The sequence below is a fragment of the Chelonoidis abingdonii genome, chromosome 2, assembly GCF_003597395.2.
Source record: "Chelonoidis abingdonii isolate Lonesome George chromosome 2, CheloAbing_2.0, whole genome shotgun sequence".
NCBI lineage: Eukaryota > Metazoa > Chordata > Testudines > Testudinidae > Chelonoidis > Chelonoidis abingdonii.
In genome coordinates, this window is record NC_133770.1 from 302,553,691 (window position 1) to 302,567,191 (window position 13,501).

At 61.5% G+C, this 13,501-nt stretch overlaps 2 protein-coding genes across 2 annotated transcripts in view; both read left to right on the forward strand.

Moving 5' to 3' along the window:
- Window positions 1–13,501, forward strand: part of LOC116822795 (microtubule-actin cross-linking factor 1, isoforms 6/7-like) — a 143,143-nt gene that overhangs the window by 8,289 nt on the left and 121,353 nt on the right. The window contains 3 exon segments of the mRNA XM_075063409.1: window positions 493–622; window positions 9,835–10,005; window positions 10,604–10,770. Of these exon segments, the coding sequence (XP_074919510.1) occupies window positions 493–622; window positions 9,835–10,005; window positions 10,604–10,770 (468 nt within the window).
- Window positions 6,774–9,503, forward strand: LOC142046437 (uncharacterized). Its single transcript, XM_075063410.1, has 2 exons — window positions 6,774–7,488; window positions 9,362–9,503. The coding sequence occupies exons 1-2, from the start codon at window positions 6,830–6,832 to the stop codon at window positions 9,501–9,503; spliced, it is 801 nt and encodes a 266-aa protein (XP_074919511.1). The 5' UTR covers window positions 6,774–6,829.

Sequence of the window (13,501 nt, forward strand, 5' to 3'; positions counted from 1 at the left end):
GATGCAGGGAGGGGGTATCTAGGGGCTGTGTGGGGGCAGGGGGCAGCTCAGTGTGCAGAGAGGGGGAAGCGAGGGGCTCTGTCGGGGCAGGGGACAGCTCAGGGTACAGAGAGGGGGCAGCGGGCGGGGGTAGATAGGAGCTATGTGTGGATGGGGGGCAGTTCGGGGTGCAGGGAGCGGCTAGCTAGGGGCTGTGTCGGGGCAGGGGCAGCTCAGGGTGCAGGGAGGGGACAGCGAGGGGCTGTGTGCAGGTGGGGGGGCAGCTCAGGGTGCAGGGAGGGGCAGTGAGGGTCTGTGTGCGGGTGGGGGGCAGGAAGAGAGACAGGAAGGGGGCAGCAAGGGGCTGTGTGCGAGTGGGGGGCAGCTCAGGGTGCAGGCAGGGGGTACCTCCAGGCAGCCCAGGGGGATGGGGAGGGGCCCAGATTGCTCCCGGCAGGGCACCCTGCGGTGCTGCCCCCCATAGCGCTCCCCGTGCCCTGTCCTTGCGCCCAGGGACTGGAAGAGGAGTGCGTGGCAGGCCTGGAGGCTGGAAGTGCGGGAGCAGCTGCTCACCCTGCGCCGCTGGCTGGATGCCATGGAGAAGAGGCTCCCGGCCCTGCCCCACGGAGATCCCAGCCCAGAGGTGAGAGCTGGGGCGAGCCGGGGGCCGGGAGCTGCAGCCCCCTGCCTGGAGCCCCCAGCAGCACGCTGGGAGCCCAGCTGGCCACAGGGCTCTCACCGGATCTCCACCTGCCGGGCTCCCCAGGGCTGCCCAGCATCCAGCCAGCGCCTGGGCCTCCCTCCCCGAGGGAGCTCAGCCTGCCCAGCCCTGTCCCCGGCCCAGCCCCACAGCCCAGCCCCACCTGCCGTCACATGCTGGGCTTGGGCTGCATGGGGGGTGACGGATACAGCCCCTTCCCGGGCCCTTCTGTACCCGCCTTTGGCAGCACTGTCAGGGGGCCCTTCCCACCCAGCCCCATGTGTCCTGCCCGGACCCCCCATCCATGTGTCCCTGCCCAGCCCCCAGACCCATGTGACCCTGACCAGCCCCCATCCATCTGTCCCTGCCTAGCCCTCTCCCCCCAGACCCATGTGTCCTGCCCAGCCCCCCATCCGTGTTCCTGCCTAGCCCTCCCCCCCAGACCCATGTGTCCTACCCAGACCCCTCATCCATCTGTCCCTGCCTAGCCCTACCCCCCCAACCCATGGTCCCTGCCCAGCCCCCCATCCATGTGTCCCTGCCCAGCCCTCCCCCCACAGACCCATGGTCTCTGCCCAGGCCCCCATCCATGTGTCCCTGCCCAGCCCTCCCCCCCAAACCCATGTGTCCTGCCCAGACCCCCCATCCATTTGTCCCTGCCTAGCCCTCTCCCCGACCCATGGTCCCTGCCCAGCCCCACCATCCATGTGTCCCTGCCCAGCCCTCCTCCCCAGACCCATGTGTCCTGCCCAGCCCCCCATCCATGTGTCCCTGCCTAGTCCTCCCCCCCAGATCCATGTGTCCCTACTGGGCTGCCCTCCTGGACCCATGTGACCCTGCCCAGCCCTTCCACCTCAATCCATTTGTCCCAACTCAGCTGCCCTGCTAGACCCATGTGATCCTGTTTACCTTCCCCCACCCCAGACCCATGTGACCTTGCCAAGCTCCCCCTACACCTGGACCCGTGTGTTCCTGCCCAGCTGCCCCCCTGCACCAGTGTGTTCCTGCCCAGCCCGTACCCCCAAGTGACCCTGCCCAGCTCCCCACCCCCCCAGACTCAAATGTCCCTGTCCAGCCTCCGCTCCACTTCCCCCCATGCCCATGGGTCCCTGCTCAGCCTGTGCCCCCATGTGCTCACAGCCCCCGTGTGGTGTACAGGGAGTTAACGTGTCCCCCTCCTCTGGCCAGGCTGCTGGAGAGCCCAGCTGCCCAGCACTGCCCTGGCGGCCCCTCCCCGCCAGGCAGCGGGGTGAATGGGATCCTTCCCCCCGCCCTTTGTTCCAGCCTGGCCTCACACGGCTCTCTCCCTCGGCATCCATGACAGCGCAAACTGAAAGGGCCATTCATTCCAGCCCCCGCACAGACAAAGCCAGCCGCAAACCCCACCCAACGCCCAGATCCGAGGCCGCAGATCCCAGCCACCTGCGCTCAGCTCGACTCCCCACTGGCCTACGGGGTGTGGGGGGGATGGAGCCCACTGCCCGGGGAGGAGGGAGTGTGCCCTGCCCTGCCCTGCCCTGCCCTGGGGAAGGAGAGCACAGGTCTGCCCCTTCCTAGCAGGCAGGAGAGCCCCCGGCACATGGGGCTCGAGGAGCATCCTGCGCCTGCGTGGCATTCAGCCTGAGCTCCTGTGGGCCACGGGGATGGAGCAAAGGGTTTGAGTGGGGGCTGGCAGGGTGGGGGGCAGGGCGGCTGGCGGGGGCAGAGGCGTTGGGTGGATGAACCTGGGGCTGGAGAAGGAGCAGCTACAGAGTCTGGGAAGTGGGGGCCAGGCACAGAGGGGTCCTGCCTGCTGGCTCTGTCTAGCACTCGGCTTCAAGCCCCTGGGCAGGCGCTCAGAGCAGGGCAGCAGGCAGGTTGCACAGCCGCGGGATAGGAGAGAGCTGGTCAGCAAGAGCTCAGGCACCCGCCCGCCGCAAGGGGTGCCCCACAATATGCTAATACCCCCACTGCAAATCTCGCTCTGACTTGCTGCCCCCACCCCACTGTCCCCCTCTGCTGCACAGCCCTTGCTGGGCGGGGCAGCGCTTGACTGAATCCCATCCATCAGCTCTGGGCTCCCTGGGAACCGCCTGTCCGAAGGGCAGCTAGGCACTCACAGCCCCTCACTCCCTAGTCATACTGGCAGAGTTTGCTTTGGGGGCTCCCCCTTTGGCAGCCCTCCGCCCCCCACACACACCTTCCATGCAGCAAGGCCGAATGAACTAGCCGCTTCCCCCAATGAGGGCTGTGCCAGAGGGGGGAGAACAGGGAGGGGGCAGCAAATCAGAGCGGGGTTTGCAGTGGGGTATGGTGTGCGCAGCGCAAAAGCCAGTGGGGTTGTGGGGCTCCCATCCCAGGGAGGGGCAGAGGATCCTGCTCCCGGTACTGCCCCACTCAGGGCACTGGTCCTGGCACTGAGAGGGCAGTGGCTCCTGGATGAAAGGTCTGAGCTTTCCAGGAGCTGCCTTCAGGCCAGGGCCCCATCTCTGCAGCAGGAGGAGCAGCACCCGGCCCAGCGCAGAGCTGGGCCACACCGGAAAGTGCTTGGCGTGACAGCCCTGGGGGAGGGCGCTGTGCCCATCTCTGACTGGCAGACCGCCAGAGCCCAGGGGGAGTGAGGGGGTCTGGGGGCAGCCAAGGACGGGGGCAGGGTCCGATGGCTCCCCTGTAATCTTGTTAGCCAGCCAGGCCTGCAGCTGGGACATTCCCTCTGCAGGGAGCCAGGAGCATGCAGGGGGTGAGCCCCAGCCCCGGCAATGGGGGGGCTCCCATCCCATGGTGCTGAGCAGGCAAAGGGTGCCCAGCCGGGGGCCGTGGCACGTCACTGGAGCTGCTGGACAGGACTCCCCAAGTGGAGCAGAAGGAAGCCGGACGGATCCTGTGCCCAGCACACCTCTGCCGTGTGAGAGAGACCCCGGATCTGTTCCATTAGCACGGGCAGCCCCCTCCAGGCTCTGTGCCACCGTGCGCCCCATCAGTGTGAGCTGGATCCCAGCCATGCCTCAGCCCCACCCCCACAAGTGCCATCAAATCGTCCCCTCACGCATCTGACCTTGGGCTGGGGCGCTGGCCCAGGCTGCACTGCGGCTGGTCGGCCCTGGCCCCGGGGGGGACCCTGCCGCAATCCTATGGGAAAGCTGCTGCTCCACCATGGGCTCTTAGTGGGAAACCCTGGCCCCCTTCCCCTCCCAGGATGGCTGAGAGTCCCCGGAGGGTTTCCCCGGTAACAGGGCCAGTTGTAAATTAGTGAGCAAAGAGTTAAGGGACGGGCTTATTGTATTAGTGCGAGTGTGCAGAGGGGTCAGAGGGGGAGGGGAGGTGGCGAGGGAGGGTCTTCCCTGCGTGCAGAGTGAGGCCACCCTCTCCTCCGGCCCAGCCAGCACTTTGCTACCTGCCCCTGGCAGCAGGGCGGGCATCGGGGCCTGGCACCAGGATTCCTGCAGGCCTGGCCCTGGGCAGCGCGAGGGTGGAGGGTTGGGAAAGTTAGTTTGGCAGCAGCCCCTCTCCGCCCTGTCCCCACGGCGAGCTTGAGCTCGGTGTCTGCAACACAGAGTGACAGCTCCAAGCCACCAGCAAGCGTGTGAAGCGAAGAGCGGGGCCGGGCTGTCCTCAGGGGCTCGCTGGGCCCTTCCCAGCAGCCTGTGCCGAGCCAGGCTGAGAAGACCCCACTGGAGGAACTTGGCCAGCGCGGGACGCAGACGCCAGTCAAGTGCCTTTGAAGTGGCACAAAAGGCCCCCCGACACTACCAGGTTTGCGTGAGGCCAGTTCAGGCAGCCCAGGCGATGTCGCTGCCTCTGTAACTTCAGCCAAAGTCTCTGCTGGAGTCGGTGCTCACGCTTCTGCCCCGCGCGGCAGGCCCGGCCCTGCCAGTCTAACGCGGCAGCCCCGAGGCCAGGTTGCAGGAGCCCCCGGCGTGCCCACGGCTGGCCGGACGCTGCAGAGAGAGCAGCGACTGACTCGCCAGCTTGTTCCTCGTTTCGGGCCTGTCCCAGGCCACAGGCTGCTCATGGGTCTGTCACATGCTGGAATGAGCCGTTTGACTTTCTCCCTGTACCAGCCTTTGGCCCGCGGCGCTCAGGGCACCTTACCGAGGGGTAAGTCTCATTCTCCTCCCACCAGCTGGAGAACCTGGGCCCAGCACAGGGGATGACTGACCCACACCGGCGAGACAGAACCCAGGCGTCCTGGGCCCCAAGCCACCTGCTCTAACCACTGAGGCAGAACCTCCCTTCTCTGCCCCCGGACACAGCTCAGTGCCTGGCGGCTCCTGCCAGGGTGGCAGGGTGTGACTGGCTGAGGGCCCAGGGCATGGTGGGTGCAGGGAGAGGAGCTGGGTGGGTGAGCGGCTCTTTTCAGAGGTGACTAGAGCTGGGTAGGTAGTTCCTGTGTGTGTGTCAGTGTGTGTGTGTCTGTGTGTGTATGTGTGCATGTCAGAGTGTGTGTGTGTTAGTGTGTCTGTGTGTGTGTGTGTGCATCAGTGTATGTGTGTGTCAGTGTATGCATGGGTTAATGTGTGTGCATCTTGGTGTGAGTGTGCATCAGTGTGTGTGTGTGCGTGTCAGTGTGTGTGTGCATCAGGGTGGGTGGGTCGGTGCATGTCAGTGTGTGTGTGCGTCGAGGTGTGTGCGTGTCAGGGTGTGTGTGTGTGTCAGTATGTGTGTATGCATCGGTGTGTGTTGGTGTGCATGTATGTCAGGGCGTGTGTGTGTGTGTATCGGGGTGTGTGCATGTCGGGGTGTGTGTGTGTGCGTCAGTGTGTGCGTGTCTCTGTGTGTGTGTGCGTGTGTCAGTCACAGGGTGCCAGTGGCTCTTGTATGACTCCCATGGGGCCAGACTTCGTGTTCCATGGGTAGGAGTCTAGTGCAGGTGCTGATTTACTCCAGGGGGGTTATTGGTTGCAGGGTGTGGGGGTTCCCACGTGTGTGTGGGCGAGTAGGATATATGGGCTCCAACTCACAGGGTAGTGTGTTGCAGGATGTAGGGACTCGTGTGTGTGTGTGTGTAGGGACTCTGCCTGCGGGTATGTGTGTGGTGCAGGACGCCGCCCCTGGGTGACTGCTGGGGAAGGTGGGGGTGTTTCAGCAGCAGGTTGGTGTCTGGTGGCAGGTGCTCTGTGGTGGTGGTGGGGGGGTCAGGCGTTCCATGTCTGGGGGACACATTGAGCCCTGGTGTCTGAGTGACGGATGCGCGGTGCAGATGGTGAGGCTGGGGAGGTTGCGCAGGGATGGAGGGGCCATGTCTGGGTGATGCTGGGATTTATGGGCTGTGGCTGGCTGAACGCAGAATGGGGACGGCTGTCTGACTCCTGTCTGGAGTGTGGGTGTTTCAGTGACTGATGGTTTGCCAGCCCCACTGTCTGTAGCAGCTCGCCCCTTTCAGACCCCCCGGTGCTGCCTTTGTCAGGGCTCTGCAGACAGATGGCTCTTTTCTCCCGGCTCCAGCTTGCCCAGGAGTTAATCCAATGGTACAAAGCGATGCCAGTTGGAAGCAGCTGCCCATCTGCCTGGTGCCCTGTGCTGCCTCCCTCATTCCCCTTCATTTACATTCCCGTTAGCGAGACGAGCCCCTAAGCACGGGCATCGCCCGCCACACAGGTCCCGGGAATGCCCTGCCAACCCAGAGGTGGCCTGGGGCAGAGCCTGGAGTTGGCAGCCCTGGAAATCCCTCTGCGCCCTGTTGTTCCCTCTCCCTAACCCTGTTTCCTCGCCCTGCTCTGCCCCAGGCCCCTCACCGGGAGGTCAGCCCTTCGCAGCCCAGTGCGGGCTCAGATGCTTGCCCGGGCTCTGGGAGCTGAACTGCCCCCATGGCAGGAACTTGGGCAGGAAACAAAGGGACCTGCTGGAAGGGCTGAAACCCCCATGTTGGGGGCTGGTGCCCGGGGTGGCAGGATGGGCCTCAGCCCAGGCCTCTCTCATGCCAGGCAGCCTCAGCGCCATAGCAGCAGGTGGCTCCTGAGGTGGATTCCTGGGGGGTGGGAACTGCCCACACTCCCAGGGGGCACCTGGGCCGGCAGGTGAGATGCAGGCTGGACACAGGTCCCCAGGTGCCTGCTGACGTGTCTCGAGTGGCCAGTAACGTGGCCGCCCCTCATTTGTTTTAGGCTGGCTCTGAGCAGCAGGGCTGAGCTTTTGGCCCCTGGCTGGCCGGCTCTGTGCTACCCTGTGGCCATGGGGAACGTGCTGGGCAGGCCCAGCTGCCTGGGAGACAAGAGCCAGAAGCCTGAGGAGTTCCTGAAGAACGTGGGGCTTGGCCCCGAGCAGCCGGTGGGGAGGAACAACCGTGACGCTAGAGCTGGGGCCCCCGACAAGTCACCCCTGAACCCGGTGGTGATCGAGAACGGCTGGACCCTGAGCCCAGGCTCGGCTAAGAGCCAGTCGAGCAGCCCCCTGCCCAAGCAGAACAACATGGAGGTCAAGGTACAGAACCGGAGCAGGGGCTGCAGCCCTCTCAAAGCCCAGCTGGAGGCAACTGGGGCCACCTGGACTCCCCCGCGAGGAGCCCCCCACAGGGACTCGGGCAGCAGCTGGGCCTGGAAGCCCGTCAGCACCAGGGAGGTGACCGAGGTGACCGAGGTGACGGAGACCATCGTGACGGAGATCGTGGAGGTGACCGAGTACCCGGGCGGGGAGCCCGTTGTCACCCAGACGGTGAAGGTGCTGACAGAGTGTGACGGGGAGCGGACGGAGGTTAATAACGGGGGGCAGCCTCTTGGATCCCCCCAGGCCGGGGCTGGTGTGGCTGCAGGGCTCTGCAGGGGGCTTGCTGCCCAGGAGCTGTTTGTTTGTGGGGTTCACCCCAGCAGGCCCGGAGTCCTGGCTTTTATCCGGTGGGGTGGGGAGGTGCTTCAGGCTCAAGTAACACCCCATGGCCCCACTGCCTGCACAGGGCCCGAGTCTTTGAGGATGGGGGGAGGGTGTCCCAGTGATCTCCAGCGGCGGGACCGTTTCAGAGTGTCCCTGACAGCCCGGCTTGGCTGGGTCCGGGCTGGTTCTGCTCTCATGGCTGGGCTGTGGTGCCAGGCGGGTGCGACTCAGGGGCACCAGGCCAGACTGGGCTCCCGTGCTGGGCAGGTGTGTGAGGAGGGCCAGGCTGTGGTACTGGGAGGGTGCATTACGGGACCATGCTGGGCCTGCTTTAGTGCCAGGCTGGTGCTTTGTGGGAGCCGGGCCAGGCAGGCTCTCATGCTGGGCAGGTTGAATTAGGGGGGCTGGGCAGGTGCTTTGGGGGGGCTGGGCCAGGTGGGTGCATTGGGGGGCTGGGTGGGTGAGTTCCAGTGCCAGGTGGGCGCATTATGGAGAATGGGCCAGGCCAGGCTGGGCAGGGACTTTGGGGGGGGCCAGGCCAGGCAGGCTCTGGTGCTGGGCAGGTTGAATTAGGGGGGCTGGGCAGATGCTTTGGGGGGGCTAGACTGGGCCAGGTGGGTGCTTTGGGGGAGCTGGGCGGGGCCAGGTGGGTGCTTTGGGGGGCGGGGCCAGGCAGGTGCATTGGGTGGGTGGGTTCCAATGCCAGGTGAGCGCATTATGGGGGCTGGGCGGGGCCAGGCTGGGCAGGTGTTTGGGGGGGCCAGGCTGGTCGGGCTGGGTGAATGCGTTACGGGGGCTGGGCTGGCCGGGTTGTTTCTTGTGGCTTGTGCTGTGGTTTGGGTGCTGAGCAGGGACCATGTTCGCAGTGAACCGATGAAGTGGGTATTCACCCACCAAAGCTCATGCTCCAATAGGTCTGTTAGTCTATAAGGTGCCACAGGACTCTCTGCTGCTTTTACAGATCCAGACTAACACAGCTCCCCTGATACAGTGAACCGTTGTGTTCCTTTCACAGGAGACACTGTCACCCAGGGCTGTCCTGGCTCCAGCCCGTCTCAGGCACAGCCCGAGCCCCCTGCACTGGAGCTCAGAGTGGGGTTGTGGAACCTGGTTTCTGTCTGTGTCTCTCTGGCTTCTTGCTCCTGCATTTCACCTGGGGGGGCCCAGCAAATTCCTCCTACTTCGTGCCCAGGCCATGCAGTGACCCCTGGCCAAATGGTCTGAGAGCCTCCCCAGATGCAACCTGTAGGGAGAGCTCCCAGGGATGTGGCACCTGGTCACAGAGTGTGGGGGAGTCAGGGCCCTGCACCCCCGGCTTCCTGCGATTCACCGGGACTCTCAGCCAGCCAGTAAAGCAGGTTTATTTAGATGACAGGAACACAGTCCAGGACAGGTCTTGGAGGTACAGATAGCAGGACCCCCTTTAGTTAGGTCCCTCTCAGGCCCCCAGGAAGGCCACAGCCCCATTGGGAAGCCCAAGCCCTGTCAAGGCTCCCCTCTCCATTTCCCAGCCAGCTTCAAACTGAAACTCTCTCCAGCCTCTCACTCAGCCTCCCCCCCGCTGCCTCCTCCTCCTGCCTTTGTGTCCTTTGTCCAGTGTCTCGGGCAGAGGCCTCCAACCCCCTTCCTGGGTTCTCAGGTTACATGCTCAGGTGTCCTCCCTTCCCCAAGGCCGTCCCAGCAAAACTCCACTGCAACCTTTCCAGGTCAATACTCCCCACTCAGCATTCACAGACACAGCTCGAACATTCCCGCTTCGTCACACACCCGACCCTCCTCTGAGCACCCAGGGAGCTCATTTCATGCCTGTGCCCAGATGGGGCTGGAGCGTGGCTGCTGCTTCCCAGCGATAAGCTGGAGGGGGGATCGCCTTGCGCCCCGGCTTTGCCCTTGAAGCCGCTGGCTCTCAGCAGAGGCAGTAGTCATGGTGCGTGAGTTCTCTGCCTCGCTCTCCCTGCTGCTGTGCAAGGCTGGAAGCAGAGAGTCGGAGTCCCTGGGGCCTGGTCCAGGGGATGTAAAGCAGCTGTTCTGTGACTGACTCTTCACCAGCTCCAGAGCAACGGGTCCCTGCCTGCCGACTAGGCAGCTCGCGGGAGCAGTGGGCCGTGCTCAGCAGAAAGGTACCAGCTGCCCCGAGGGTGAGCAATGACCCCGATAAGTGGGGTGAGGGGAGGGCTGGCCCTGTGTGTGCCTGGCACTGCAGTTATCGTGGAGCAGGGGGTAGGATGCTGCTGAAAGTGACGAGGTGCCCAGGGTTGGGACTGCTGTTCACCAGGGCCGTTGGTGCCATAGGGCTAACGTAGCGCTGGGCTGCGTCCTGTCCATGATAACCAGCCAGCAGCCCCCAGGTTCTCACCTCTCCTCTCCAGGGTGCCCTGTGGGCCATGACGCTCCCAGAGGGCTCCCCAAGTGCGGAGCAGGCCCAGGACACTTTGGAGACGCTGCTGACCTGGGTGGCTGACATGGAGGACCTGGTTGGCAACCAGAAGCCCCCTTCGTCTGAAGTGAAGGTGCTGAAAGCCCAGCTGCAGGAGCAGAAGGTGAGCGAGCCCCTGGGGTCCCTCCCAGGGGTTTCTGGGGAGAGGTGGGCAGTGCCTGCTGGGTCCTGGGGCAGCTGCCAGGACATGGCATCCCAGCTGTGTGTGGCTGAGCACGGCCCGCCTGCAGGATGGGTGCTGCCTGCTCCTCTCGCTAGGCAGGGCATGAAAAGGAGGCACTGTGTACAGCCCACAGCCCAGTGCCGGGCAGCGCATCAGGAGTAAGCCCTTCTAGCCTTGGCAGCTGCTCCTGCTGGAGGCTAATGCCTGATCAATGCTGAACAGCCTCTGTGCCCTGGGGGCTGGGGCAGGGACCACCCCCTGGCCATGCTGCAGCGCTTGCCATGGCCCTCCTCTCACTGCTCCTGCCTTGCCTGCAGTCTGTCTGCCCCCCCTCACTCCTCCCCTCCCCAGGGCTGGGGATAACTGACTGCTGCTTGTGGCTGGCCCTGCTGGGGGGTGTAGTGGGTTGGTCCCCTGGGTGCATGGTGCTGTGCAGGGCGGAGGCTGAGGGCCAGGACGCGCCTAGGCTGTGGAGGAGATTCCCTTGGGTTCGCCATGAGGACAGTGCCACCATCACCCCATGCCAATTCCCAAACAGCTCCTGAAACGGCTTCTGGAGGAGCGGAGACCCCGAGTGGAGTGTGTCCTGCAAGACAGACGGCTGCCCCGTGAGCATGCTGCCAGGACAAACGGACAGGGGGCAAGCGGGGGCCTCTCAGACCTGCAGGAGAAGTGGGGAAAACTGATCCAGAAGGCGAACACCAGGTGAGTTAGCAGGGCTGCGATCTGTGTGGCGAGGCTCTGTGGAGGCCAGTGCCACTGCTAGCATGGGTGAGGTGGGCACGCTGGGCCCAGGGAATTCTGTAGGCTCTGGCCTCCCACACTAACCACTTTCCTGCCTTCAAGTGCCCCCTCCTGGTGCTGTGTTTGGGGTGCAGGTTCTGGACCTCACAGCAGTTCCCTTTGGGTCAGTCAGTCGCTGTTTGTGCTGGCACAGTGATTGGTCAGACTCAGGGCCTGGCGCGCGGCACTGCCCGTGCTGGGAGCTGCAGACTTGGGGCTCAGTGGGAGGCATTGCCCGTGCTGGAAGCTGCAGACTCGGGGCCCAGTGCGAGGCACTGCCCGTGATGGGAGCCGTGGTCCCTGTCATAGAATCATAGAATCAAAAGGTTGGAAGGGACCTCATGAGGTCATCTAGTCCAACCCCCTGCTAAAGGCAGGACCATTTTCCCTAAATAATCCCAGCCAGGGTGCGGTCTAGCCGGACCTTAAATAGCTGTAAAGATGGAGATTCTACCACCTCCCTAGGTAACCCATTCCAATACTTCACCACTCTCCTAGTCAGAAAGTTTTTTCTAATATCCAGCCTGCCCTCGCTTCCGAACTGCAACTTAAACATTCTGTCTTTCTGTCCTCCGTCACCATCTGAGAACTCCTAGCTCCCTCTCCTTGGAGCATTCCTTTCAAGTAGTTGAAGGTTTGTATTCATCCCCTGGTCTTCTCTTCTGCGGCTTAATAAGAGCCCAGTTCCTTCGTCTCTCTTTCATTAAGTCATGTGCTCCAGGTCCTCATCATTTTTGTTGCCTCGCGCTGGGACTCTCTCCTTGTCCACGTCCTTTTTGTGTGATGGGCCCAACTTGACACATATCCGATGTGGCCTCACCGTGCCGATAGGGGGAATTAATCATTCTTACGATCTGCTGGGACCTACTAATAGCCAGTATGCTATTAGCCTTTTTGGCTACAAGAGCAACTGGTAGGCTCATGTTATTTCACTCTACTCGTAACCCAGATCCTTTTTCTCTCTCGCACTGCTACTATGCCAAAATCCGCCGACACTGTCGCAGTGCATGGGTTTTTCTGTTCTAGGTGCGGACTTATGCACTTGTGGCGTGTACTTGATGTGTGAGGTCTATGTGCCATTGCCATCTCGATGTTCTAAGTTGCTGCCTTGATCCATATATCACTGCCCTTCCTGCGTTTGAATTATCCACTCCCCAATTTTACACGCTGTATCTTTTCTGATTCTCTTTAATGGCTTGCAAGCTTATCCTCTATCAGAAATCATTAATATTGTAAGATCGTTGCCTTGCGGGCCTACTACGCCCCTGGGCACACACGTGATGTTGATCCATGATTATGATGAGCCGCTGCCATTGTACTTACCCGCTGACGTGTTGATTCACGTTTTGTCCAGGCATTCGTCCTTCTCTCGACCATAGTCGCCTTTAGTTTGCTGGAGATGTGTGGAACGTGTCAAGCTCTATTAATGTCAAAGGTATAGCTTCACAGCTTTGACTCCTATCACATCCTCGAGTCACGTGATGGTTAGACACGTCATAGGTTTGGTAGGCGCATGTTTACTTTGGTGTCTGCGACTGGCTTCGCCGATCGCGCCTCCGTATTGGTGTTTGTGATTCACCTTGTTTCCCTCTAGTGTTCAGGATGGCTTCTTCAGCACCTTCGCTCCTGATTCGCTTTTTTCAGGTATTGAGGCTGGGCTGTTGGTCTGGTCTTCTGGTCTTCTTATTCCCTTCTTTACGCGATAAGTCGTTATTTGTTTTTTCGTTCCTCTGGGACCTCTCCTGTTCGCCCATCCTATGAAATTTTTCACCGATAAGTGGAATCTAGTCTGGTGCTCTTGCACATCCTCCATTTTCTACTCCAACTCGCCTCTGTATTGCGTTAAGTATCAACCCTGGTCCAGCTCAGTAGTTGTGATGATATCGAATGTCGTTATTAAGTAGTCCATTACATAGCCTCTATGGTCAGTGGGTGCTCTCGTTCTCTCTGGTCCGTGTAGTGTTGGGAGTTGATCTGCCGCTTAATCGCCTGAGTGAAGAGGATTGAGTCTTCGCCTTTTCATTCTTCCACTAGGGTACCTGCTCTTGGATCATGTCAGGGAACCATACTAAGCTCGTTCGTCTCTATAGGTGTGTGCACATTATTCGCTTGTTCACTCCTTCTTATCTTCACATCCTTTGCTGTTCAACTAAGATTGCTGATTGCCTTGGTCTGCTATCTATATCACTGCCGGCGGTTAAGACTCCCACAGGGTGACGTGTTCACAGGGCTGCTGCTGCCGTGCTATACCGCTGCATGCCTGCTCTCAGTAATGGTCCATCGAGCATACTGTTTATTGTTCCCAGTTTATACTGTTACAGTTTCCTTTTTGTAAGCTTCTTCGTTTGTGGCTTAGAGCTCACCATTGATGTTCCTCTGCTATCCTGGCATCGCTGGGACTTTGTTTACGCTTTGCTGTTCTTTCTGCAATCGGCTTGGTTTTTTCCTGTGTCTTGCATGGTTTCTTTTAGATAACTGCCAGCTGCTAGGACTCGACCCTCCCCTTCAGTTCAGTTCCCAGGGATCTGCTGATATTTTACTAAGCGGTCTGTAATGCGCTTTTCTGATCGGGTTCTGCGTTCTGCTTCTTCCTTCTTCTTGTGACCAGGGTATCTGACGGTTACTGTTGATCCATCTCTCTCTTCTATCATCT

Coding starts and splice junctions, on each gene's coding strand:
- LOC142046437 (XM_075063410.1), top strand. CDS start 6,830: ATGGGGAACGTGCTGGGCAGGCCCAGCTGCCTGGGAGACAAGAGCCAG. Junction 7,489..9,361: donor GGAGTCCTGGCTTTTATCCG/GTGGGGTGGGGA, acceptor TTGCCCTTGAAG/CCGCTGGCTCTCAGCAGAGG.